The sequence below is a fragment of the Temnothorax longispinosus genome, chromosome 9, assembly GCF_030848805.1.
Source record: "Temnothorax longispinosus isolate EJ_2023e chromosome 9, Tlon_JGU_v1, whole genome shotgun sequence".
In the NCBI taxonomy this organism is placed as follows: domain Eukaryota; kingdom Metazoa; phylum Arthropoda; class Insecta; order Hymenoptera; family Formicidae; genus Temnothorax; species Temnothorax longispinosus.
Window position 1 is genome coordinate 7,448,911 of NC_092366.1, and position 26,327 is coordinate 7,475,237.

The 26,327-nt window shown below is 36.9% G+C and overlaps 4 protein-coding genes and 1 pseudogene across 9 annotated transcripts in view; 2 read left to right on the top strand and 3 right to left on the bottom strand.

Moving 5' to 3' along the window:
• The window catches only part of Crb (cell polarity complex component crumbs), a 34,518-nt gene extending 19,075 nt beyond the window's left edge, over window positions 1-15,443 (top strand). Inside the window, exons 3-19 of the mRNA XM_071788171.1 lie at window positions 127-307; window positions 1,025-1,198; window positions 2,312-2,639; window positions 3,080-3,540; window positions 3,895-4,136; window positions 4,348-4,573; window positions 5,009-5,472; window positions 5,740-6,011; window positions 6,277-6,679; window positions 6,950-7,426; window positions 7,603-8,355; window positions 8,616-9,426; window positions 9,732-10,104; window positions 10,627-10,945; window positions 11,261-11,578; window positions 12,107-12,202; window positions 12,565-15,443. Coding sequence (XP_071644272.1) covers window positions 127-307; window positions 1,025-1,198; window positions 2,312-2,639; window positions 3,080-3,540; window positions 3,895-4,136; window positions 4,348-4,573; window positions 5,009-5,472; window positions 5,740-6,011; window positions 6,277-6,679; window positions 6,950-7,426; window positions 7,603-8,355; window positions 8,616-9,426; window positions 9,732-10,104; window positions 10,627-10,945; window positions 11,261-11,578; window positions 12,107-12,202; window positions 12,565-12,801 — 6,135 coding nt within the window. The 3' untranslated portion in view covers window positions 12,802-15,443. The remainder of the gene's footprint in view (window positions 1-126; window positions 308-1,024; window positions 1,199-2,311; window positions 2,640-3,079; window positions 3,541-3,894; window positions 4,137-4,347; window positions 4,574-5,008; window positions 5,473-5,739; window positions 6,012-6,276; window positions 6,680-6,949; window positions 7,427-7,602; window positions 8,356-8,615; window positions 9,427-9,731; window positions 10,105-10,626; window positions 10,946-11,260; window positions 11,579-12,106; window positions 12,203-12,564) is intronic.
• Window positions 15,444-15,678: 235 nt separating this feature from the next.
• On the bottom strand, window positions 15,679-16,565 carry LOC139819193 (endonuclease G, mitochondrial-like; annotated as a pseudogene).
• Window positions 16,566-16,915: 350 nt separating this feature from the next.
• Window positions 16,916-20,522, bottom strand: LOC139819042 (glycosaminoglycan xylosylkinase). Its single transcript, XM_071788177.1, has 6 exons — window positions 20,232-20,522; window positions 19,110-19,478; window positions 18,463-18,763; window positions 17,976-18,244; window positions 17,609-17,835; window positions 16,916-17,358 (listed from the first exon to the last, which is right to left on the bottom strand). Exons 2-6 carry the CDS (start codon window positions 19,476-19,478, stop codon window positions 17,130-17,132), a joined length of 1,395 nt encoding a protein of 464 aa, XP_071644278.1. The 5' UTR covers window positions 20,232-20,522; the 3' UTR covers window positions 16,916-17,129.
• A 702-nt stretch (window positions 20,523-21,224) lies between these two features.
• LOC139819046 (pre-mRNA-splicing factor 38B) lies at window positions 21,225-26,012 on the bottom strand. Of its 5 annotated transcripts, none has more exons than XM_071788181.1 (6): window positions 25,676-26,010; window positions 24,096-24,379; window positions 23,128-23,279; window positions 22,186-22,602; window positions 21,650-21,877; window positions 21,225-21,558 (listed from the first exon to the last, which is right to left on the bottom strand). In XM_071788181.1, the coding sequence occupies exons 1-6, from the start codon at window positions 25,704-25,706 to the stop codon at window positions 21,486-21,488; spliced, it is 1,185 nt and encodes a 394-aa protein (XP_071644282.1). In that variant the 5' UTR covers window positions 25,707-26,010; the 3' UTR covers window positions 21,225-21,485. The 5 variants fall into 5 exon arrangements, with proteins under 5 accessions (XP_071644282.1, XP_071644284.1, XP_071644283.1 ...); XM_071788183.1 differs by having other exon boundaries at window positions 21,640-21,877; XM_071788182.1 differs by having other exon boundaries at window positions 22,186-22,587; window positions 25,676-26,009.
• A 255-nt stretch (window positions 26,013-26,267) lies between these two features.
• Window positions 26,268-26,327, top strand: part of Micu1 (Mitochondrial calcium uptake 1) — a 4,498-nt gene continuing 4,438 nt past the window's right edge. For both annotated transcript variants that reach the window (XM_071788173.1, XM_071788172.1), the window contains exon 1: window positions 26,268-26,326. In XM_071788173.1, the coding sequence (XP_071644274.1) occupies window positions 26,283-26,326 (44 nt within the window). In that variant the 5' untranslated portion in view covers window positions 26,268-26,282. The remainder of the gene's footprint in view (window position 26,327) is intronic.

Here is a 26,327-nt window from a genome sequence, read left to right on the forward strand (position 1 = left end):
TTTACTAAAATAAGCATTAACTTAATAGATTTTGAATATTTATTTATACAAAGATCGAAATGTGCTAATTGTAAGTCAATCTTAATTTTTAAGAAAGGCATAGATGTATAGAAACGTTTTCTTTAGATGGTTGCGAATGCGACTTACAATTCCGCCATCCTAACGCTTCCCGATTATGACGTGAACAGTTCGCTCATAGTCGGCGAAGGGTTCAAAGGTTGCGTCTTGCAAGGGCCCGGGATTCTCTTCAACAACAGCGTGAATAATGGGGCCGTTTTCGGACCCTGCCCGTTGGATACCAAAGGATGTAAGAATTCATAACTCTTTTACTAGAATAATTTTTTTTTTTAAATTTATCATAGAGTATTCTTGCACCGATAAGCGTTGAGTAATCACACATGAGTATGCTAGATCGATAGCGTAGTTGCTATACAAATAAATAGAACACTCTTAGGCTAGAGTTATTAGGTAAGTCTGGTAAATCATCGAGTGGATTACCTTGCAATGATAGATCGATACCATGCTCGTCGCAAATAAAACACTCTTATAGATGACCTCTTAGGCTATATCTATGATTCAATGATAACAGTAGGCTGTATCGTGAGATAAATGAACAAATTAGAGAAGAACAAGAATTTTTAGGAAAGTTTTTCTTAAATTTGTTTAATCTTTTTATCTTATCATGTTATAATATTAAATATTTCTCCTTTTTCCATTTGATCATCCATATATTTTATTAAATGTAACATGTGTTCGCAGTTTCGTCTCAGAATTAGAAACGGAAAGAATTTTGCTCTAAATTTTTTTATCGTTTTTCATCTCTTCTTTTGGGAACAGATTTATCATGATATTTTTTTGCAAATCTTTTGCATCATTTTTATGTAGAACTAGATTACGACAAGAAGGAAGGAAGGGGAGAAGAGGGGCAAGAGAGAAAAAAAAGTATTTTAAAAGTTGCACGTGTTTTTTCTGAGAAAAATGCACACATTGCATGTGAGTTTTGTGAAAAACTAAAAATTTTCAGGTGGAACGAAGGGCCGCGGGGGTAGCACAGGGGCACCTGCTGCTACGGCCCCCACTATGGATTTCTGCCACAACGAGCCATGCATGATGCACGGTAAATGCGTGTCGCGGCAGAATCGCTACGAGTGCCGCTGTTACGCCCGATACTCCGGCAACAACTGCGAGATTGACAATGGTAGACTTCGTCGATATCTTGAATATGCAGGGTTTACGGCGCGTATGTGGGGCGAGCGGATTCATACCCGACGCGCGCGTTAAACGGCAATGTTACGTCACGTATAATTGCACCGTGATGAGAAGATATTGTCTCATCGTAGATTTGCTCCCCCAGTTTTACAAAAACATTTTATAAAGATATTGCAAAATCAAAAATTAAGATTTAAATTAAACATTTTATATATACAGATTGAAATATAAATTGGGATTAAGATATGAATGAAAAGTTAACCGCCGGAAGATTATTTTTCTTTTAAGTACAATTTAATAAGTCATATATTTCTCGAACCCTCTGTATAGATAATCGTCGCAGAACAAAATATATCTATGAGAAATTTTTTATATATTTTTATTTTTATTTGAATATTTAATACTAACGTATTTTCCCTTATAAAAGATTAGAATTTATTAATATCATTACATCATCGTGATAAATGGGTGTGAAATCTGCGTTGTCTTTCCCCACTAGTTCTCGCACATCGTAAATGTGGATCTGTTCTGCTTTGATTTGAGACAATCTGTAGAAACTTTTAGAAACGCTTTTTCCCTCGCATTCAGACATTTGCTTCAAAAAATCACGCTCGCTCAATTACTTTAGATAACTATTGCCGTGCTATCTTTTTCCTTCTTTGAACGACACCGTTTCTCGAGAAAATTGCTTCGAAGTTAAGCAAGATAAGTTGCTTTGCGAAAAATTACATATAGTTAAACGTGCAAATATATACATATAAAAGACAAACGCCAGAGTTGTATTCCATTCAAACTAAATGTAGAACACTTAACATTTATTTTTAACAATTTTATTTTTTCGTCTATCTATATTTTGTAATTTTACCAACAATTAATTATTTATAATTTTTAGATTTATAATAATGTATTTATAATTTATAATTTATTTATTATTACAGATATAATTATAGGTATAACAAATATAATTTTAAAAAGGGTTCTCTCACTTGTGCATGCAATTAATCAATCAATGTTATCGCAATTAATATCACCTCATCTTTCATTCGTCGACTTTATCTCTCTAAGGAAATATCTTTAACAAGAAATCGAATTTTCTTCTCAGGCTCACCCTGTCAGAACGGACCTTGTCGTAACGGCGGTATCTGTAGCGAAGATGCGCGCGGTGACTTCAGTTGCAGTTGCAAGCCCGGATTTACTGGCGGCTTTTGCGAATCTCAACTGGGCGTACGATTATGTGAACAGAATCCGTGTAGAAACGATGGCATTTGTATAGCGCTAACAGACAGCGAGTACAAGTGCCAGTGTCAGGCTGGTTGGACTGGAAAGAATTGCGAAAATGATATTAACGAATGCGCTTCGAATCCGTGCAAGAACGGTGGCATCTGCATCGACGGGACCAATAATTATACCTGCAGATGTAACAGCACCGGGTGAGTCTCTTCAAGAATCTGAAATTAAACTTTAAATTGCAGTCTACGTGATTCGCATCTTCAGCATTGTTCATCAATTTTTCGTCTTCACGGATTATTAATTGGAGATTTTTAAATCTTTTACAAAGATAATTTATTATTTTGCAAATTCTTGCATGACTGTACATATTCTAGATCATAGATTTAATACATGTTCTAAAATTTTTACATTTCTATTAATCTTAAATTTTGTAAAATATCAATCTCACACACACACACACACACACATATATATATATATATATATATATAGATTATAAATTTTAAGGGTTTTAAATTTCATCTATTTCAAATGTCAAGAGATCTCAAATCCCACGAGAGTGTAATAATACTGCATAGTAGTGCATAGATTCTTAGATTTTTTCGTACATCTCAAACGCTTTTCCATTTCTTTTCCTCAGCTATGAGGGCATCAACTGCGACGTGGACATCGACGAGTGTCAGCCGAACCCGTGTCAGAACAACGGCGTATGCTATGATTATTACGGTGCCTACATCTGCCATTGTTCGGCGGGCTTTGAGGGTCAGAACTGCGAGTTTAACTTGAACGAGTGCTTGTCCGAACCCTGTGCCAACGGCGGCAAATGTGTTGATGAGGTGGGCACTTACCATTGCGAATGCCTCCCAGGATTCATGGGTCGCCATTGCGAGCTGAGAGGCCTCTGCGAAAACGCGGCCTGTCCTCCTAACAGCATCTGCGTGGAGGATGCTCATGGACCTCAATGTGTCTGCAATCCCGGTTTCATGGGTAATCCTCCTAATTGCACTGTCAACTATTGCGCCAGCAACCCCTGCGCCAACGGTGGCACTTGTACCAGCGGCAGAGATGGTTTCAGCTGCACCTGCCCGTCTGAATGGAGAGGTAAAATTAATTACGATTAAAATTAACAGCATTTACTTGCTCCGTTGCTGTGAAATTATTCTAACATTGACACTTTACGTAGATGAGAAGTCGCCCGTTTGATATGTATACGAGCTTATAAATGCTCTCTTCCTTTATATAAATATAATTTTTATATTCATATCTCTCTATAATTATTTTAATTATAATTCTCTTTTTTTACAAATTTCTTTATTTCTTCAGCGAAGCAAGAAAATAGTCATAATTTAACCGTAAATGAGAACTATTTTTAATTATTTTTATATTAATTATATTAATGGTTTTTTAAAACGCCTAGAATTTTCTGTCTAAAAGAGAGCGATGCTTATTTTGCAGGAAAGAACTGTCAGATCGACGTAGACGAGTGCCTATCGCAGCCATGCCAAAATGGTGGTACCTGCATCGACCGTGTCAATGGATACATCTGTAACTGCACCAGAGACTTCGTGGGTGATAATTGCGAACGGGAATACGATGCATGCGTCGTAAATCCTTGTCAGAATAATGGTACTTGTACGCTGATGCCAAGATCAAAGAGAGAATTTGTTTGTGAATGTCCACACGGTTTCGAGGGCAAGGTATCGTAATACATTGTAATAAATATATAAATATTATATTTAAAAAATCCAATTTGAATTTTTATATATTATATACATATATATATCTAATACATTTTAACTATTTACTTATAATTTTTATTTATATAAGATGTATAGATTTTACGTTATACAACAGAGATTTCGATGCCGAAATGTAAATGTAATTAAATTGAATACGATATGATTCAAGGTGTGCGACGTGAATATCGACGATTGCATTGGCGTGGTGTGTCCGGATGATAAGGTTTGCGTTGACGGGATTGCTGGTTACGAATGCAAATGCCCTGAGGGCTACAGAGATCCGAATTGCACGTTGATTGTAGATCACTGTGCGACAAAACCGTGCGACCATAACAGCACGTGCATCGACCTCGGCGAGCACGGCTTCGAGTGCCAGTGTGCAGAAGGCTTTCAAGGTATCGTCGAATTTAAGGCAATAGAATAACTCGTCAAATCAATCAAGAATTTCAAAAACTTTAAAGAATTATTTGGAACATATAATTTCTAGTAATTATTTTACTAATTTAATTTAATTCATATTATTTTTATATCACTTTAAAACACAAAATTGCAATTTAAATTATTCTGGCATACTTTATCCTACTTTTAATTATTTTTGCCTAATTACATTTTTTTAAATTTAATTATGATGGTTATTGATTTACTGTTATATAAATTTAGTTTTATAGTTTTATATTTGCGCATTAGAGAATTACTTTAGTATGCACTTGTACTTATTAAAAAAAGAGATTTTTGTAACTTATTTGTATTGTCAGAAAAATGGAATACAATTTCAAAGACTTTTTTACAAAAATTGAGAGAGAATTACATTCATTAAATATTACCTGCAGGTCAGTATTGTGAGCTTGATGTGAACGAGTGTGAGTTGCACGGTAATTCCCTGTGCAACGATGGGATTTGTATCAATACCGATGGTGGCTACAATTGCTTCTGCCGGCCGGGCTTCTCCGGTGATCATTGTGACATCAACATCGATGAGTGTTTGTGCGGCCCATGCAAGAATAATGCTACGTGTCGCGATGGCATCAACATGTTTCAATGTATATGTCAACCCGGTTACACCGGCAAGACCTGCGAGATAGACGTGAACGAGTGCGACAGCGATCCGTGCCACAATGGGGCGCAGTGCGTAAACGGTATAGCATCGTACATGTGCGTGTGCCCGGCGGGTTTCCTCGGTGCTAATTGCGAGATCAACGTCGACGAATGCGAATCGTCACCCTGCATGAATCAAGGAAAGTGCATCGATGGTGTAAACGACTACACATGCGACTGCAGTGATACTGGTTTCGAGGTAGAATCTTAATTAATATATACTTAATCTTTTAATTTAATTTAACGTAATGTTTAACTTATCGGAAATATAAATTTTCAAAAGTAAGCCAATTTAAATTCTTCACAATTGTTGCTTTTAACTCAAAATTATATGTATATAAAACTTACTTTTTATTTTAATTTAATTTTACATACAATTTTTTAATTTAATTTAAAGTAAGAGCTAGTTTTATTAAATCTAATTTTTTAATTATAATCTAAAATTATTTTAACTCTGATTTTTAAGGGTCCACATTGCGAAAATAATATCGACGAATGTTTGTCGCGGCCGTGTGTAAATGACGGGCTATGTCTGGACGATATCAAGAGTTACAAATGTCAATGCTATGCCGGTTACACTGGTAAGAACTGCGAAGTGGACGTGAATGAATGTGAGAGTTCGCCCTGTCAGTACAATGGCACTTGCCTTGAGCGATCAAACAAAGACCTTTACAAGAGCGAAGCCCTGAACTTACCTGCGATCTTCACTCAGGAGTTCAGTTACGCCAATGCCAGCGGGTAAGTCTTTAAATAAATCTTTTAATTATTCTTAGTTTTCCTTACTTTCCTAAAAATTTAGACACCGTTTTCTTCATTTCTCTATTAACTTCGCCATTAATTTTGAGTAGACCTTATTTTACTTTAATTTTATTCAGAAATTCTACGTAAAATGTATATCTAACGTTAACGATTAAGAAGATGACTTGAAATCTGTGACTCTTACAAAATACCTTTCACACATTTCATCCGATGTAAAGGAATAAGTTCTTGAAATCTATGATAGGTATGAGTGCCTCTGCGTGCAAGGTGTCACCGGCAAAAATTGTGAGGTAAACATCAACGAGTGTGACAGCAATCCCTGCGGTCCAGGTACATGTATGGATCGTATCGGCGGTTACACCTGCGAGTGTGACGAGGGCTACGAAGGAGATCACTGCCAACACGAGATTGACGAGTGCAAGAGATACAATCCCTGCGAGCATGGAGTGTGCACCGACGCTAAAGCCGACTATTTTTGTACCTGCGAGCCGGAGTACGGTGGCAAAAATTGCTCGGTGAAGCTGATAGGATGTCAGGGCAATGCCTGCCAGAACGGTGGCACTTGCTGGCCTTACCTAGTCGATGAGACCATCCACAAGTTCAACTGCACCTGCCCCAACGGCTACCATGGCGAAGTTTGCGATTATGTGAGTATTTATATTTCTTATGAAGTAAATATTTTTTTAATAACTTTAAATAATATAATTTTAAGTTTTCACAAGCACACTATTTCCTTGGAATTAAACAATTATTGATTTTTTAACAAAAAAATATATGTATTTACGCTTAATTACGCTTTATCGCACTCGTTAACTCTTTCTGAAGCGCTTCTGGCGGAAGGAGGTGCGTAAACGAGTTCTGCTTGTATAAACAATTTGATAAACATCTTAAAGAGTACTGTTATTTCGAATTCACAGGTGACGACGATGTCTCTAAGCGGCAGCTCGTACGTCTTAGTAAACACGACGCGCGATGAGGGCTACGATATCCAATTTCGCTTCAGGACTACCCTGCCGAATGGTCTCCTAGCGATCGGTAGAGGTGTGACCATTTATATTCTCCAGTTGGTAAACGGCAAACTCAATATACACTCAAGTATATTGAATAAGTGGGATGGAGTCTTCGTCGGTAGTGGACTCAATGACTCCAACTGGCAGAAGGCCTTCGTGGCGATCAACGCGACTCATCTCGTTCTTTCGGCCAACGAGGAACAGACTATTTACCCCATCAGTCCGAACGAAGGCTCTAATTCATCGAATCACACATCCTTCCCTACGACTTTTGTAGGTGGGAGTCACATCAGTTCCTTCAGCTTTCTGAGAAGACTGTCCCGCTTACCCTCGTTCACTTTCTTCGTCGGCTGTATGGAAGACGTCGTCATCAACGGCGAATGGGTACGTCGATCTGTTGTTAATTTATTTTTCAAGTCTCAACTCTATTACTCTCAAATTCTCACTTTTTGTTGTCAATCTGCACCATTTTTCCACCTGACAAAATCTCAAACTCATATAAACTGCGACGCTTTCATAATTTCTATAACAACGTTTCACGTCTCCAAAATTGATTTTAGGTTTACTCCGGCACCACGTCGAAAACCGTATACATGGAAGATGTGGAATCGGGCTGTCCTCGCGAAGCTCAGTGCCTACCTAATCCTTGTAAGAACGGCGGCCATTGTACCGATCGTTGGCGCGACTTTTATTGCAAGTGCGAGCGTCCTTATCTCGGTCACACCTGTCAGTACAACATGACAGCCGCTACTTTCGGCTACGAGAATATCACGAATGGTTACGTGACCGTAAGAGTTAGCGATGCTGTCAGACGTACCGTCAGCTCGGTCGTCGACATCTCTATGTTCATCCGCACACGGGAGAGCTACGGTGATATTTTCTATCTGGGCACGGAACCGGATTCTCAAGTCGATCAAAAGCCCCAAGAGAAGACCTACATAGCGGCGCAATTGGAAGGCGGGGAACTGCTTGTCAGAATCCAGTTTAACGGCACCGAGGCCTACACCGTCGGCGGCGTGAAGCTTAACGATGGAAACAACCATCTGATTCAAGTAGCGAGAAACGTTACCCTCATCCAAGTGAAGATCAACGGCACCGAATACTTCCGTAAGACCATCAGTGCCACGGGAGACCTGAACGTGACCATTCTTTATCTAGGAGGACTACCTCAGGCATCGCGATACATTCGTCAAGTCGATAGCAGGCAGATGGAAGTGCAACAAGTGCCGCAAATTAACTTCAAGGGCATTATCCAAGACGTGCAGATCTCAAATGGCACGAGAACGATGGTTGTAGAATTCTTCCCGCTAAAGGTGATTAAGTTCTTTTTGATATATTTTGTTTAACTCTATAATCTGTGCGTTATACTGTATAGTGTATAGTAATAGATTTAAGCAAATACATACATGATGTGCGTGTTTCTTCAAATTCTGAATTTTATGATTTGGATCTTGTGTAACATTATTCCTTTGTAACTTTGTATAACTTGTGTAACTTTGTAACATTTCAGCCTTTTTCATATCAGCAACATACTTTCATTCAAGATTTGTAAATAATTCTTATTTTCTTCCAGGCACAAGATATTCCTGCACTTGTTCAGTTCGGCAATGTCTCCTTCGACTCTGAAAAGGTCCTCGAAGGCGTGGTGTCGGATGATGTATGCGTGAGCAGTCCATGCAATCATAATGGCACGTGTCACGTAACGTGGAACGACTTCTGGTGCCAGTGCCCGCGCGGTTACACCGGCAAAACCTGCCAGGAGATGGAATTCTGTCAATTGCAAGACTGCCCGACGGGTTCACGCTGCCAGAATCTCGACGATGGTTACGAGTGCATCGCCAATGCGACCTTCGACGGTGTTTCCACTGCCTTCACGTACGCGTATGGTCGCGCTACGGATGCTGCCAGTGACCTACCACTCGACACTATCGAGATCACTTATCGCTCTAACACCGGTGGCACGGTGCTTCACATGGCGCCTCATATGGGTGACCAACATTTCACCGTGTCCGTTTTCAGGGACACCGTCACTGTGTCCTGGCGGCTCGATCTAGAGAACCAGGGTATCGTCGCCTTTGGTAAGAGCCAACCCGACGGGAACTGGACTTCGCTGCTCATCAGACTAAACAACAATTCTGTGGAATGCGGTTACGCTAATCCTACTGAAGAGCAGCCTCACGTGGGTCACAACTTCAGCTTCCAACTGTGGTACGATTTACTGGTGAGAGGAACAGTCACTCTCGGTGGACTTTCTTCCAGTGCCTTATCCGATAGGCACGCTTATTTTATTGGATTTAGACAGAGAAATGGAATCGAAGGCAATAGCGTGGATTATAATGAGCACAGGCTAACGACCGCTATGCCCCCGCATAGTATGATATCCGGTGCGTATAACATTTTGATAGAGTTTTAGTTAGCTTTAAAATGTGTTGTCATTATGTTGTCATTATGTTGTCATTATGTGTTGTCATTATGTTGTCTGTATTTCTTTACATATATTATTTTTAATAGAACGTATTTCCATTACGTAAACTCCGATCTTTCTCTCTGAAAATTTGAGAATTTTTCAATCTCAATCCTTATATTCTTCAATCTACAACTTTCAATCACGATCTCCATAAAATTAACTCTTTCTCTCTGTCGCTTTTTCTTGGAATCAGAGAATCATATCTTTCTTCTTTGTATTCAGGAGAACCGTTTAAGGGTTGCCTCGGCGAAGTACGTATCGGTAACATGTTGCTACACTACTTTACGTACGAAGAGGTTTATCAGAACGCGAATTTCACCCCATTGGAGTTCCTGGAGTTGCAGGGTAACGACAACGCCACTCATCGCGACAGTATCGGCTGCCAACTGTGCTTCGATACGGATTGCAAGAACGATGGTTATTGCTTCGATAAGGTCAATAGCTACGTATGCGAGTGTCCCGCGGGTTATGCCGAGGATGACTGCTCTTTTAATATCGACGAATGCGTCGACAACAAATGCCAGAACGGTGCGACTTGCGTCGATGGTATCGCCAATTACACTTGTGTGTGTAAGAATGGCTGGCAGGGATGGCTGTGAGTATATTGTTTTCTCTTTAAATTAATACTTTAGCTTTTGTGTACAAGAAGGAATTAATATTTTTCGTTACTATTATATACAGCAAAGTTATTTTATAAAATCATAATATCATTAATGTTTTTAACGGATGATTTTTGTATATAATTAGACTTAAAAAAATTGATTCTGTATATATTTATGATACACTTAATCAACAAACAAGATATTAACTATAATTAATAAATATTAATTGATAATAAAAACATAATATTATCTATATTATCAATAATAAATTTATAATTAATTGACGTCAATGTCAGTTGATACAATCGTATGTTTTGTGTAGGACAATATTATATATTACAAAATCTTGAAATCATCTTTATCAACTTATCATATCAGATCAGAAAATTACACACACATACACATCTTATAATCACAACAGCACTAAGATAAATTCCATAAAACTGTATTCTCTAACGATTAAGAAGGAATTATGACTCTCTTTCTTATCAAGTTCTTTTCCTATCTGGTCACAGATGCGATAGCGACATCAACGAGTGCGTAACGCTGAGTCCGTGTCAACACGATGGCGTATGCGTGAATCTGCCGGGCTTGTTCAGGTGTGAGTGCCCCGATCAATTCACCGGCGAACTGTGCGAAAGCTTCCGGCTGATCACCTGCGAGAACGAGCCGTGCAAGAACGGCGCGACTTGCATGAACGTGACGAATCCAAAGACGAGTGACAACTTCACCTGTAACTGCATGCCCGGCTACGACGGCCCAACCTGTGACACGCCCTATTGCATCAAAAGAAAGTGCGAAAACGGGGGTAGATGTCAATTCTTATATAATCAGGTATATAATTCCTCCTTCTCACTATTATATTATCTTTATATTTTTATGTTCTAAGATCCAGACTTTGAAAGATCCCTCATTAAAAATGATTAAGTTTCTCAAGTCCTATATTTTTGGATTTTAGGATCTTTGAGTTCCTGGACCTTCAAAATTTTAAACTTAAATTCTACAAGTTTCGAAAATCTTTAATAAATTATAATTTACATTTGGAATTCATAATCTTATAATTTTTAACTCTCAAAGATTCCTTCGTATCGCTTAATCATTGCGCACATCAATTATTATTAATGTAATTATTTTATTAATGTAAAATAGATTCCGAAATGCATCTGTCCCCTCGGTTACTCCGGTATGACCTGCGAGACCAACATCGATGACTGCGCACCGGATTCTGAAGGCAATGTGCCCTGCAAGAACGACGGCAAGTGCTACGACGGAGTGAACAATTTCATATGCGACTGCCAAGGCACCGGATATACCGGGGTCGATTGTTCCATCGACGTAGACGAGTGTCAGGATTTGGAGATCGATTGCGGACACGGTAAATGCGAGAATCTACCTGGTATCTATCAGTGTAACTGTGACGACGGTTATTGCGGCTACAATTGCGGCATGGAGAATCCCTGTCAGGAGGTGAGTTCTTTAATCTCTCATGTCGAGAAAATAAAAACGTAAAAGAGCGCGATTGAGATAAGTGACATGGAAAAGAGATTGCTAAAATTTGATAAATTAAAAATTTTTTAAATGATAAACTTGGTACAAGGATTAACAAATAAGCTGTCAGAAAAAATTGGGGAGATTTAATAGAAATAGTATATTGTACAACTAGTGGGAAAAGTGGTTGATTCTGAATGAGTGTGAAGTTGGGCTCACACTTGGCATCACACTCATTTGGGCTCGACCACTCTTCCCACGAGTTGTTCATACTATTTTTCCTAACAAGAGCGTGAAACAGGCCGCTTTTCACGCTTGTTTTACAATTTCATTTCTCCACTAGTTGAGAAATGGCTCCATTTTTCAACTAGTGGAGGAATGGATCGTTTTGCTCACTCAAATTAAAGTTATAATAATAAAAATTAAAGTAAAAAAAATTTCATAATTATTCGTATTTTGTTTCTACTCAATTACTTAATAATGCCCTTGTTTCGATCTTTTATTTAGGGTTTCTGCCACAACGGTGGCACATGCGAATGCGCCGACGATGGCGGATACATATGTCGATGCACTCCTGATTACACGGGACGAAATTGTACAGAGGTAAGATAAAATTTGGAAAAAGATTTAGGTCATGTACACAAATTGTGTAATTTATTAATTTGCCAATTATGTGTCTCACAATCAGTCAAAATATCCAGAATATTTATAGTATTATCATTCTATAATACAATATAGTTAAGCAAATATTAAAAGTAATTATTAGAAGCAATTCTGCAAAGTATATATTATTCCATATAATTATAGATAATATACCAATAAATATATACATACATACATATTATATATATATATATATATATATATATATATATATATATATATATAAATTTAATTATATAAGTAAAGTAATTTACTTTTATATATATCAGTAATAAATATTTTTCATATTTTCTATTTTTTAGCCGGAAAATAATTATTTAGGCTTAGGCAACCAAGCCCTCGACATAATGGTAATCGTAGGCCCGATCGTGGGCTGTCTTCTCCTGATTGCCATCGGATCCCTTGTAGCGCTCTTCATGATGGCAAGGAAAAAACGTGCAACACGTGGCACGTACAGTCCGAGTGCTCAGGAGTTTAGCAATCCGAGAGTGGAGATGGATAATGTAATGAAGCCTCCACCGGAGGAGAGATTGATCTAATCGAATGACAGTCGGAAGGACATTATAATTAGGTGATGCGAGTGAATTTCGATACGTGGAAGTTGCTTTTTGAAAGAGCAGATTCCGTTTTGTGCGAAAGAAAGATAATAAGAATAAAATAGTATTATTTATTTATTTTTAATTAAATTTATAATCAATCTATTTAATTATGAATTTCTTTGCTCATAATTTTGCTTAGCTGCAGATTTTTTACAAAGTTTAAATCTTTCCATATATCGAAGGTTATTTGCATAGCCTAGTCTTCCGAAAATGTGATTCATCATTGCGAAGATTTTCGACTGAAAGCACGCAGATCGCTCGACGAACAGTCAAGTCGATGACGTGAAACGATTACTGATCGCGTCTTCTAGTCCTCACTGTTTCGTCGTTACAAAAAAATAGACGAATTAGAAGGAAGGAATGAATTTATTGTTAGAGATTAAATTTCAGATCCTTTAAAAATCGATTAGAAAATTTCCATCAAGTCCTTTTAATTCATTGCCTGTGAGAGAATCGTATAGGTAATGATTCTAAGATTAGTAATAAATTTAATAACATTTTTTTGCAACGAGACATTTTTTGACAATCCTCCCGAGGGAGGATGATTATCATTCAAGTAGGTTTAAAAACTTGGTATTATGTTGGAACCTAATAAAATCAACGTTTTGTTTCGAGCTTTCTGAGCAATGTATAGAGTGTCTCGGAGAAAGAATATATTCATTACATGCATGAGTATATTTTCTAAATAATTTGTATTTTAAAAATCGTATTTTAAGGATAGTAATTCCTTTAGTTGAATTCGAGGGACCAATGATGATGTTCTGAGATTCGAGAATTCGAGGATTTAGAAGTTCAATGATTCTAAAGATTCGACAAGCTCCAAAAGCTAAGAATCTAAAAAAATCCACAGATTCTAAATTTAAGAATTCTAAGAATCAAAAGGCAAAGGGAAAAAATATTTTAGCATCAAATAATGCTCGAATAAAAAGGTTTTATCGAGTAAAAAGGTGATCTATGCCTCTCTCTCTCTCTCTCTCTCTTTCTCTTTCTCTTTCAGTTTCTCTGGGACACCCTGTAAACGACACGCGTAAAATAAATCACGTAGATTATAATGAAGTGTACTTAAAGCTCTCAGAAGTGTCCTTAAGACGTTAAGCAATACTCGAAGGAGGCGAATCCGAGCAAACAGACCCGTCCATTTTAGTGCCTAATCTATACTCTACTTAAAGAGATATTATTTATAAGTTGCGATGCATGCAATATCGATGGACGAGAAGAAACAGAGAAAGCAAGCAGGACGATATTCCAAAAAAGCTTACGACTTAAACACATTCGAGATCTCGAGAATAATGCATAATGTTCTTACACTTGCAAAAGAATAGGTGAATTAAAGGAAATTTACATAATCTGTGTGTGTAAATTTTCAAAAACTCTTTATATAAAGATTCAAATTCTTAATTCCTTATTGCCTTGATTATTTGCTTTCCTCTAATTAAATTTTAATAATTTAATAATAACTTTCTCTTGGAAATTTAATTTTAATTATTTTTTTATTCAATCTCTCTATTTGATTTTGTTCCAATTTTAACTCGTTTCGATTCCTATCTCATTCTTAATACCATTTATTTTTAAACTTCTCATCAGAGGTTCAATAAGATGAATAGAATAGAATAGAATATATTCTATTCTATTTCAATTTTAACGTAGTTTCTTCGATACAATTTTAGTTTAGATTTTTTATTAATTTAATTACAATAAAGTTCCCTTTTAATTTGCCTATCTTCGCAGGAATTATATATATGTTAAGTTTTAAATATTGTCAAACAGCGACACATATATTTCGACTTATTGTAAAAAAAACGTCGATACTGTCGAGCGTTTCCGATATCAGCGTAAGAAAGGAAAACTCTAAACGCGCACGGAAAAACTCACATTATTACACGCCTGTTAATTTTGTACATAGACATAGCTTGTAAGCCGAAAAGATTATTAACGACTTTATCATATTTAGGATTTTATATGACTATTAAGTAGATATTTAACGATAACAAACGTATTAATCAATACGTACTTATACCACGACCAAAGTAGCGATGAGGCGATATCTTATATTATAAGATTTTACTCTGTAAAAATCATCTTGCGATTTTATAAGCGTTTGATTTTTCATTTATAAAGCATTTGTGTTCAAGACTGAGTTCCGAGCGTCTGAAATAAGAGAAATAACGAAAAATTCAGATTTATATGTAACATACCGAATATATGTATATACACATTCCATATTTATATATTTGAAAAAAGTAAATTGTATAAATTACATCTTTTTTAATCAATTTTGTCAATGCCAAAATATGTAAAAATTATTCGAATATGTATATAGTTCAGGCAAATTAATAACTGTTCCGTTTTTGCTCATTTCAAACGCTATCGTATCTAAAATTTATACACATAATTTTTATTTCGTGGTAAATATATCTAAATTCTCGGGATATATGAGTCGAGAAAATAAATACGATAGATTTGAGCGTTTTATTCGGTATGATCGAGTCGAAGATATGCAATACAGTGCGTTACACAAGTAGGTATAGGACTCCAAGTGGACGACTAAATGTACAAAATCAATAAACGCATGTATAAACAAACGAATTGATTAACACATCGACAAATATCTGTATCTTTATTATTCGATAAAATACAGAGCAGCTAAAATAATACATAGTATGTATGAATAATATAAAACATCGTGATTGATAAAATTTGTATAAATTATGTACACAATGAGCTAAAAAATAATCGACTAGATTTAAATATACGATCGATGGTGCGTCAGAAATTAAAACTCTTTACAATCTGAATATCTGAATTTTCTATCGGTTAGGAAAAGGGAATGGAGTGAATTGAGCAGTCGTTTCAAATCTAGCCCGTGTTCTTGCCGTTCACTTTGCTTAATTTATTGCGCGATATTTTGTCAAAGAATAAAAGCCCGGCAGCGCGTTCGATGCTGTCTGGTGGCACCTGTTAAAAAATTGATCAGATTCTTATAATATAAATTTATTATATCTTGTTACACATTGAATAAATTTCATACACATCGCTTATTTTTTACACTCATGCAATTACTTCAATACGTTTAATTTTAATATTTGCTTCCAATTAATAAGCAATTGTATTGACAATTTAATTACGTTTATATTGCGATACAGTTAAATACATATTTATAGATACAAAATGTATCCTACATAGTTTAATATCATTTCCACATTTTATAATTTCTTGAAATGCAAAGTAGTACCTGAAAATTAGTGAGCGGCGCGTTATCGTCAATCGGCGTATTCGGCATCACAAAAGCTTCCATTTCGAGCTTGCCGTCGTTGGTTTCGCCGACGATCACCTTGTAAAAGTGTGTAGGCACCGCCACATGATTCGCGCCTATCACCTCATAACGCACATATTTCTTTCCATCCGTTTCTTTCCTATAAATGCATATAATAATATAAAAATAGACAAGATTCAAAGCAAAACTGGAAACTGCCAGCAAGCAAGCGCACTTAGGAAGGTACAACGGGTTTGAATTCGCACTTGGAACGATCCGCTTCCTTGTTGTAGTGCAACCTTTCCTTGGTCAAGTGTTCAAACACCCAATGAGCAACTCTGTTTCGCCTGTCGTAAGAGAGCACAAAATCCTCGTAGGACCTGACATGATCCAATCCGGGAAAACCAAATTTCATAATCTGTCGCAATATTATCAATATCCAGTACGATCGTTAGAACTTTTAACGCAACAACGGTGTTAGAAACAATTCAGCAAAATTTCTATGCATCGACAAGTTACTGAATTAATTCCTTTCATACTTGATGCGACCAAATTATTTATTACTAAATCATCACATGCCAATAAATTTGTCAAGCATCAAATTATTTGTTATTGTTATTGGTGCCAGCTTCCAGCATTGCAAATTGTTTGTAATTTCCAATGATATAATGGGGGGGGGGGGTTAGTTAATCTTTAATCATCCTTAATCCCACCTGCGACACCCTTGTGACGGTCGATGACAATTATAAATTTTTTTTTTTAATTACCAAAACAAGATGTTTAAAAGAAGCTTAAATTAGATATTTTTATATATTTTATATTTTTCTTATAATCTTTTTACAAAAGAACACTCATTTTAATTTTTCTGCTTGGAATGCCTTCCATATAATTTTTTTATTAATTTTATTATCTTATTAGCTCTTAATTAAATAATAAATCTTCATATCTATCTACTTTTTACAAGAAACGTTTACATTGTATATAACTTTGACTCATCCTAAGAATTGTTCTTGGACTACCGATGATCTAGAATTACATTAGAAATGTACTTCTTTTTCTTCAGGCAATTTTCTACTACGGCGTAAATGGCAAGCAGTCTTCTATTCATGGCACTTAAGTGCGCCTCTGTGATGAGTGGAGAAACATTTGACATTTCAGCTTCATGTACAAGAAGTCTACCTAATGCGATGCTTAAAGAGCCACCACTAAACAGTCGCAACCTATCCCACATCGTTTTGTGAATCCTGGAATAAAGTTCATAGAATAAAATTTTTTCAGTTTTTTTTTTTTTAATTGATACCATTTCTTACATAGTTTCTGAGCGCAGTAATTAAAGGAGAAACAATTTCCGAAGGAAAATTTATAAGATAGCTTTAACAAGCCCTTCAGGAATTCCAAATTTCAAATTTTGCAAAAAATTAATAAGGTACGTTAAGTACTTGGGATGTTTTTCAATTTGCATAATTTTCGCAGTAAGTAGCAGATTATACTCACATGCAGCACTGGTAGAGAGGCGCTAGGATGTCGAGGTGATCCACATCAGGATTGCTTAGGCTTTTTCCATTATCGATCAGCAGCACTGCGGGATTATGGAAATTATTCTGCGCAAGTTCATAATGATGCCGATCACCATTATCCATAAGGAAGTCGAAGATCGCTGTGTCGATCAAATCCAAGAGCCTACTCGACGATTGCGGCGAATAAGCCTTTGAGTCTTTTACCTAAAAGACAAATCAATTATATGTATATTTTCGACATCGAATGTTATTTATAATCGCGTTTTCTCAACTTCATATATTTTGTTATTATATTTAAATTTATTTTTATACATATTTTTATAATCTAAGCAATATAATAATACTTTATCACAATAGCCCTCATCTATTTCCCACGCAGCAAGTTTGTTTCTTTTATAAGTCCGCTGCCAAGGATGACGATGCTTGACCAGTCTTAAGTATCGCGGAAGCCAAAAGATGAGGGCACCCTCCAATACATCCCCCGTTCCACAGACGGGATCGGATGGAGAACAATAATGACAAACGCCATATAGGCACGTATCGTTACCCTCTTGATACATAGTTGCGTATAGTGCCGGCGTCGCGCGGTTGCCAACCTCTTCTTTTAGATCAACTACGAGAGTGTACATTCCTTATTTCATCAATTTACAGCAAAAAATTCCGATTATAGTTTATTGGAAAAAGCTAGTTATAAATTATAATTTATAATTAATTAAAGTTTTTATTGCAAATTCTTGAAAATTTAAGTGAGATATCTATTAAAATAAACAGAAATATAATTATTACATGTATCTTTTTCAAGTCTTGTCATTTTGTTCAACTTTAACATACGTTTTCGCATAACGGCGAGTGGTACTCTTCGCAATGCCAACAAGGATGATAAATGAAAAGCCACCACTTCAGCATTGTGGCGATCCTTGCCATGGTACACTGGTCCGTGTATAATAGCGTGTCTGGAGTACCATTGTGGCTTAAATAATGCTTTTACGTCGTTCTCGAGATTGAGCATAAGCTTCAGCTGTGTACCCAATGGAGCGTTATCCGCACGGACCACTCTAGATCTCCGCAAAACTTCCAAAATAGTCCCCAGCTCCGGTGCTGCCGGCGGAATCAGTTGATGTGCATCTGGCCACTATACATATAACAAAATAATATTTATACTTAATTATATTTACACTTTATTTCTTGAATTTGTCTCTTGGTCAAATACATTATAAAAATATAATTGTAAATTAACAGAATGTCCTCCTATTCTTCAAAATTGATTGAGAGATAAAAAAATCCAAGTATTTTAGAAACCGAAAGATCAGAAGCAAACTCGTTTCGAATAACATACAATTAAGATAAATTTAAATGTATTATTAGAGATAACAGAAATTATTTCTTTCTATTCTTTTTAATACAACATTACATATAAATTTTTATTAAATCTCTTATTTATTCAGAAATTTGAAACACTTAAGATTTTTTTAACTAACATTATTATTGGGAATATTCCAGATATCTTCGCGGACATTCGGCATTATCGTTAGCTCGGCTAGCAACCGTTCCAGAACGAGAGTGTAGCTAGTGTTCTGTTTAAAATATTTGGAGGGCAGCGTGCGAATCTCTTCTTTGAGCCTCTCGCCGATATCCTTTGCGATTGACCTCAATTGCGGCAAATCTTTTTCACTGGATCGCGAAGACGTGGAGGGATCTTGCCTGGGTTTCGGTTCCGGTAAATTTTTGGCGTACGTCCTATGTGAGGAAGAACTCTCGACGATCATTCGGATAAAGTAAATGTTTACGCTGAGGACCAAGATCAAGAGGATGCTCAAGGCGAAAAGAGTGCAACGTCGGCCAATCATCTGCAATTTTTATGAATTTGTATATATAATCTCACGATTATCATGTAATAATTTTTAATTGTAAATAATATTTAAAATTACAAGTCACCATCAATTTATTTCAATCTCAATTATTTAATAGATCACTCTCATCAATTACTGTAATCAATCACTAAATTAAATAATAATTTTTATGCCAGGTCAAATTCGTCAAAAAGATTACATATATATATCTCAATAATTTAATTTTCAATAATTTAAATTTAAGTGCTTTTAAGGAGCACTAACTGCCTTAATGATAATTGTATTTTCAAATTGTATTTTCATCGAAATAAATACATCTCTTTTTCCTATTCACAAGCTTAGATTGCAGGACATTAACAGGTAATTTTCTAAAACTAATAAAATTAATGTGAACATAAGTTTTTCATTTTCTTTTTTATATTAAAGAGCTAAGAACAGATTTCCCGCGTCATATTGGCGACTGTATTACGCAATTTCTGCTTGTGGCATTATGGCGACTTCGTGACATTCGTTGACGTTCGTGACCCAGCTTCGATATAGTTATCGTTATTTATGATTAACCGAGTTTCCAGCTGGATCATACTTATATAGACACACGTGGACTCTAATAAAACAAACACACTGTAATTCTTAATAAGAGAGATCTATAAAACTTATTCGAACGACCAAACGACCGATATCCGGCGCATTGACCGCATTTTCAACAAACATGGTAACACGTGATAATGTTAATTTTGATCACATCTTCACCTTGAAGCAATTGGCCACGCGTCCGCTGTCACCTGGTAACTCGCGTCTGTCTCATCCTTCGTCGATTGCCGCCGACCCTACCGACGTCTCATCCGCGTCCGGGCATCGGCGCCATTTTTACTCACCTCTCTCACCAGTGTGACTACAGAATACAGACTAGCTAGTAGCTACAGACTACTGTGACTAATATGACCTCACCAAATTGAACGTGGTACAGTGCAACTAATTACGCGTTTTTGCGAAAGTTCTTTTCCGGAAAAGAACTTTTGGAACACAACTGAACAATATGATATATTTTTGATAAATTAAACAAGAAAAGAAATGCATAAATTTTCTTTGCAGAAACATTCATTTTAAAAATTCAATTTTGATTACTCTTACTTTTTTATGTCATTAAAAAAAATTTCACAGAAATTAAAAAAAATGTTTTGATTAACAACACGTAATAATTAATTAATACTCAATAATACGAATAACAGTTAAATACACGAATGAAAAATTGCGAACTGAAAAATACCGCGTTCTGCTCTGTAGCCCTTCCAGATATAAACTATGCGATGCAGTAATCAGAATAACGAGGGATACGTCGTGTCCGTATTGGATAACTCGAGGCATTCATGTATGGACAAATAAGCGTCGTACACACATCACTGAAATTTTCTTCCTATATTATTAAAGAAATTACGATATCTGCCGCATGATTTTTTTCATCATAAATGCTGAAATATATAAATGTTACATTTTATTTTCTATAATAATATCCTATCTTCTACAATACAATTCTATCATAAAATAAATAAGGTTTTTTTTCTTCTCTATGAGATAGTCGAAGAGGCGAACTCAGCTTTCGCTCACTTTGAGAGACTTGAAGCTAAACAAACGTAGTTCAGTTTAGTTAGTAAAAGCACATTCGAGACAAATTCCCCTTTTGCTTGAAGAAATCTGAAGTGACAGATGCAAAAATATTGCGGGATACACAATGAGAAGCAGCAGTGACAGTGACGAGTTTATTTTATAAAAACATGTAAACTACATGTTACACATTAAACTTAATTCCACTTATTTCCACCTCGGAAAACATTCCCCTGTGAACGTACTTAATGCACATGCTGATGAGAGATAGTGATTGTAGTGGTGGTGATGGTGACTTGGCTCGGCAGCTACTGTCGCTTTTTTCCTTAATGCTCATAGTTACATATTAGTTCGTACTGTTCGTAGAAATAATTAAATATGTACACAATGTGTAATCGTCTCTTATTCTCTTTCCCTTCGTTGCCTCTCGCGCTCGCGTACTAACTCTGCGGCGTAGTCATACGGCGAGCCTCTTCTAAAATCAAAATAATTATCCTTTAAAATACAATATCGATCAAAACTTTTAAGAAATCTCTATTTTTGCTTCTGTCCTTACCTGTCCTTACCTGTGATGTCGGTCTCTGTCGCGATTGCGATCCCTGCTCCGATCTCTGTGTGACCTGTCTCTGCTGCGACTTTTATAATCCCTCTGTCTTCTATTTCTATCACGACTGCTAGACCTTCTACCGTGCCTGTCTCTCTCACGTTCGCGAGCTCTTTCTCTGTCACGCTCCCGCAACCTCTCGCGCTCTCGATCGCGCTCTCTATTCTTGTCCTTACGATCCTCGTCGGTTCTGCAAAGAGACACGTTCAAACGGAAGTATGACATTGGTTGTCTCGATTGGTTGATTGCAAGACTCGACATAAAAAAAAAAAAAAAAAAAAAATACTTTAACTCCTCGCTAAATCGACAACTGTACATCAAAGATAATTTTCTGGATATCTAGACAAAACGCGAGAACAAAATTTTTTTATCAGATTGTATCAGTTTCTATGTTTCGAAATACGTAAAACATTAAAATTTCAAAAAATTATTTGTGAGATGACCTCTTTATCCAAATATTAATAACGTGATCATTGTATTCATACCACGTGGACGCACCTGGCACGCCACTGGCTCATACGCTCGGCCTCACCCCACTGAGCCTCGTTGTCGGGGATATGTCGGGGTTGCTGGTTACGCGCGGTCAAATTACCATTATCCTTACGGCCATCTTTATTGCCGTACTTGCCGTGGCTATTAAGAGTAATCGGCGGTTTAGCGTTTCGCGCATTCACCTGCTGCTGCGGAAAACGCTCGGCCAATCGCAGCTCCAAATCCTTTTGAATCGGTACTGGTATCCGTGGAAACAACGTGGAGAACCACTCGAGTTTGGTGAGGAATTGTTTGAGAATGTCGCCCATTTTCATCATTTGCCCGCCGCCCGCCTTCACATCTAATTCCTCTTCGTCCTCCAGATAGTCGCTGTACCAGCTGAACAAGTCTGCCGGTGGCTGTGTGTATCTAATCGTAACCGTACTGTGTATATATAATCATAATCATAACTAGTTTATAGTTTGACTTGAACGGTTAGACGTCGCAAGTCTAGCTTACAGGGTCTGAAAGGATATTCAAGTGACTACTCGCAGCAGTTTTGATTAGTGTATCCATGCTAAATCAAGCAAATTTGTCCCTTTAACTGCCATTTTATATATATATGTATAGATACACACACATGTGTATACATACACCACTATTAATCCTTTACCTGTGATAAAGGATTAACAGATTTATATTATAATTAATATTTTATGTCACTTTTAAGTTTCCAATTGTTATAATTATGCTAAAACTAAATAAAAAATATAAAAAAGGATAAAATATATAATTAGCTAGCAAGCAAATATAACTAACTTAAAAAATAAGCACGTTTCTAATAAATTTTTAATCTGAATATATTCTTTTTACTAAAAATTATATATCTTGAAAAAAATTTGTGATAAAATTATTCTGTATGGGTTTAATAGAGAATTAAGATGACATAATATATTAGATAAGACTTACCTAATATACATAAATCCTAAAGCGCGTATGTAGGGTGAGTCCGGATGATTAATGAGCCCATTCAGTTGCTTCCTGGTTAGCCTCAGCGTGAAGAGTTTGTACAGTAGACAATATGCCGTGGAAACAATTCCGCCAGCTCCCACGCCTCGTACCTGCATAAACCGCTACATTTACACCCCCCCCTCAGTCAGTTAAATCACATTCATGTTACTGTATAATAATGGACCGAATACATGCTACTCTGCAATTAAGTGGTGCGATTAACATTTTGCGTCTGGCAACAGTAATAGTACCAAGGCGTTTAAATTGTTTAAGCATTGGCAATACTACCATCGTATACGTAACAAACTTTGCGATTTTTTTTACGAACAAGTAAAAATCGCTGCACTAACCAAAACTTTTCGCTGTTCAATAATTCACCTAATAGTTTTGACAGAAATAAATGACTTTTTTCTACTATACTGTAACATCGTTCTATTTTGTAACAAGCATTAGAACACCATCTCTGTTTCATATATTGTTCCATCATAATTTTAACTTTCAATTTTCTCAACTAAAAATAAAAATGTAATTTCTTTTTCTAAACATTTAGTTTACTAAGTGTAGCTGAAAAATCATTTAAAAGACGTGGGAATGAACGTATTGAATGAAAGACAGAAAGAAAGAACAAAAATGGGTTCTGTCAGTGTTTAAATTTCAAAAACCGTCTTGTAATAATAACTAATATTGCATTAGAACACATCAAACACACGGTTGCATTCAAATCACTGTGTACTACTCTCGTCTGATAATTTGCCCATAGGTTTTCGGCTAGGTGCAATACAATCAGTTTTCTGTACAAGCGAATACGTTTATGCAACATGTCTCGCAAGCTTAGACTTCCAACAAATACATTAATAATTACAAAAAGGCTTTTTAAAAGATAAAAAGAAGAAAATTCGATGTTCATTCTGAGAAAACATACTCACGCCTCCACACATGCCGGTTTGGCCCGCAGTCTTCCTGCTGCCTTTCTCCCATGGTTCTAGGTGAGAGACCTTATAATAGATCTCATCGATCACCTCATGATAAGTTTTGAGTTCATACAGATTCACCTTGAAATAATGTGACGACTGTATATTGGTGAGGATCAAAGGATTCAAATTCATAGTCCTCTCATTGCCCCAAAGTGGCAACACATTTGACTTTTTACCCTCCTTTTGAGCTGGTCTACGTTCCTCATCGCAGCCACTCGAGTTATTCCACGGGGATCCTGAAAGACGAAAGAAAGACTCAGCGTATCTCAATGCAATACAACGATTGACATTCTTATTGACAGAGCATGTTATATGTATGTGCAAATTAATATACGTGTACAAACGCCAAAAGATTGTAAAAAAAGATAGGTTCTATGAAATAAAGAATTTTAGAAAATTGATAACAATACTTTCTGCATTTTCATCTTGCTCCATGCATATGGAGCTATTTTCGAGTACCAGGTACCTAAGTCGTCTACAGACGATTCCGAGTCTCGACATCGAACTCGCGAAACTCATGTTCGACCGTTAGACGCCGTGCCGTCGTAAGCGGTGAGATCCCGACGACGGGCAGAGGCGCCGTATGGCAAACCGGGCTCGTGCGACGACCGGCCCCCGCGAGGGGACCGGCCGCCTAGTAAGTGTGTCACATTGTTTTGAGCCTTTCGACTCACGAGACTCCTAGAGATATCATTGCCACCTTTGACTAGAGAGGATACGGCCTTAGAGGCGTTCAGGCATAATCCCACGGATGGTAGCTTCGCACCACCGGCCGCTCGACCGAGTGCGTGAACCAAATGTCCGAACCTGCGGTTCCTCTCGTACTGAGCAGGATTACTATCGCAATGACTGGTCATCAGTAGGGTAAAACTAACCTGTCTCACGACGGTCTAGTCGAGTAGATCAAGAGTACGCAAACGAAAATAAATCAAACAGTGTCGATAAGTAATTAAAGTTTGACGTTAAGGTGATCCTAAAGCTGTCTGTAATACCTACACTCGTTTTTAACAATATTTGCTTCGTATAAAAATTCTACAACTTGATGTTACAAAATGAGGGTGTAGGTCCATTCAGTAGACATCAAGGAATATCATACCGTTTGTAGAATTAGGTTGAGACTCCAAACAAAAAAGTTAAATAAAAAGTACGATTCCGTGAACGTAATGTACGTACATTATCGTACTTTTCGTTTAACTTTTTTGTTTGGAGTCTCAGCCTAATTCTACAAACGGTATGATATTCCTTGATGTCTACTGAATGGACCTGCACCCTCATTTTGTAACATCAAATTGTAGAATTTTTATACGAAGCAAATATTGTTAAAAACGAGTGTAGGTATTACAGACAGCTTTAGGATCACCTTAACTTGAAAATAATGTGATAAAAATCGGGAATCACCAAGCCAATAGGCTAATGAAGGTTATGTTACCCGAGGAACAAGGAAGGATCGATAGCCCTTTTACGAACGGTAGGAAATCCAATGATCGCGAAATCGGAGTGTCTTGGATGACGCAGAACGCATATTTACTCACCATCCGCGCCTTCGGCCTCCTGCACTTGCATTTTCGAGCGATTTGTCGGGGAGACTCGCGTGGAGCCTCCACACTCCACATCGGTCGTGTCGAGGACGAGAACGAATAAACCACCCGTTCAGCACTCTCAGCAGTCAGCTTCGAACTCCGAACCGTTTGAAACTTGAAACCTTCTCTCTGGATCAACTCACGAGGAAGACCTCTGATATGCGACGATTTCTCCGGAATATCTAATCCGTAAAAACTAAAAACCAATAACTGCAACTCTTCCGAGAGGCAAAAAAAGGATGAGAAACCGTCAGAAATCGTAGCTCTCTATTACGTATGATGGACAAACGTACACATCCGGTTTTACTGTTCTACATTGCGCACGCGCAATACCATTATCACCCAAGACTACAAACTGTTGCGAGTGAAATCACGATACATGCGCACAATGCGCACAAGCCGACAAGCGGCTATCTCATGAGGCTTGTTCGCGTTGCTTGAAATCCCCAAACATTTTTGCACTTGAAATGAGATAAATATATATTCGGCCGTTGGAGAGAGAGAAAGCGAAGATGCTGAGTGCGACAAGTGCAAGCAACACGAACAGACCCATGGTCGAATGATCGAATTGGGTCGAATCTCGAATCAGTCGAATGTCGAATGT

Excerpts from the sequence above, each read along its gene's own strand:
- LOC139819046 (XM_071788181.1), bottom strand. The coding sequence starts at position 25,706 with ATGCAAGTGCAGGAGGCCGAAGGCGCGGATG. Across the intron at positions 21,878-22,185 it reads ATGAGCCAGTGGCGTGCCAG|AACCGACGAGGATCGTAAGG; the intron begins GTGCGTCCACGT and ends GTCTCTTTGCAG. Across the intron at positions 21,559-21,649 it reads GACAGAGACCGACATCACAG|AAGAGGCTCGCCGTATGACT; the intron begins GTAAGGACAGGT and ends TTTTGATTTTAG.
- LOC139819042 (XM_071788177.1), bottom strand. The coding sequence starts at position 19,478 with ATGATTGGCCGACGTTGCACTCTTTTCGCCTTGAGCATCCTCTTGATC. Across the intron at positions 18,245-18,462 it reads ACTCGCCGTTATGCGAAAAC|TTGATCTAAAAGAAGAGGTT; the intron begins GTATGTTAAAGT and ends ACACTCTCGTAG. Across the intron at positions 17,836-17,975 it reads ATGAGGGCTATTGTGATAAA|GTAAAAGACTCAAAGGCTTA; the intron begins GTATTATTATAT and ends TTTGTCTTTTAG.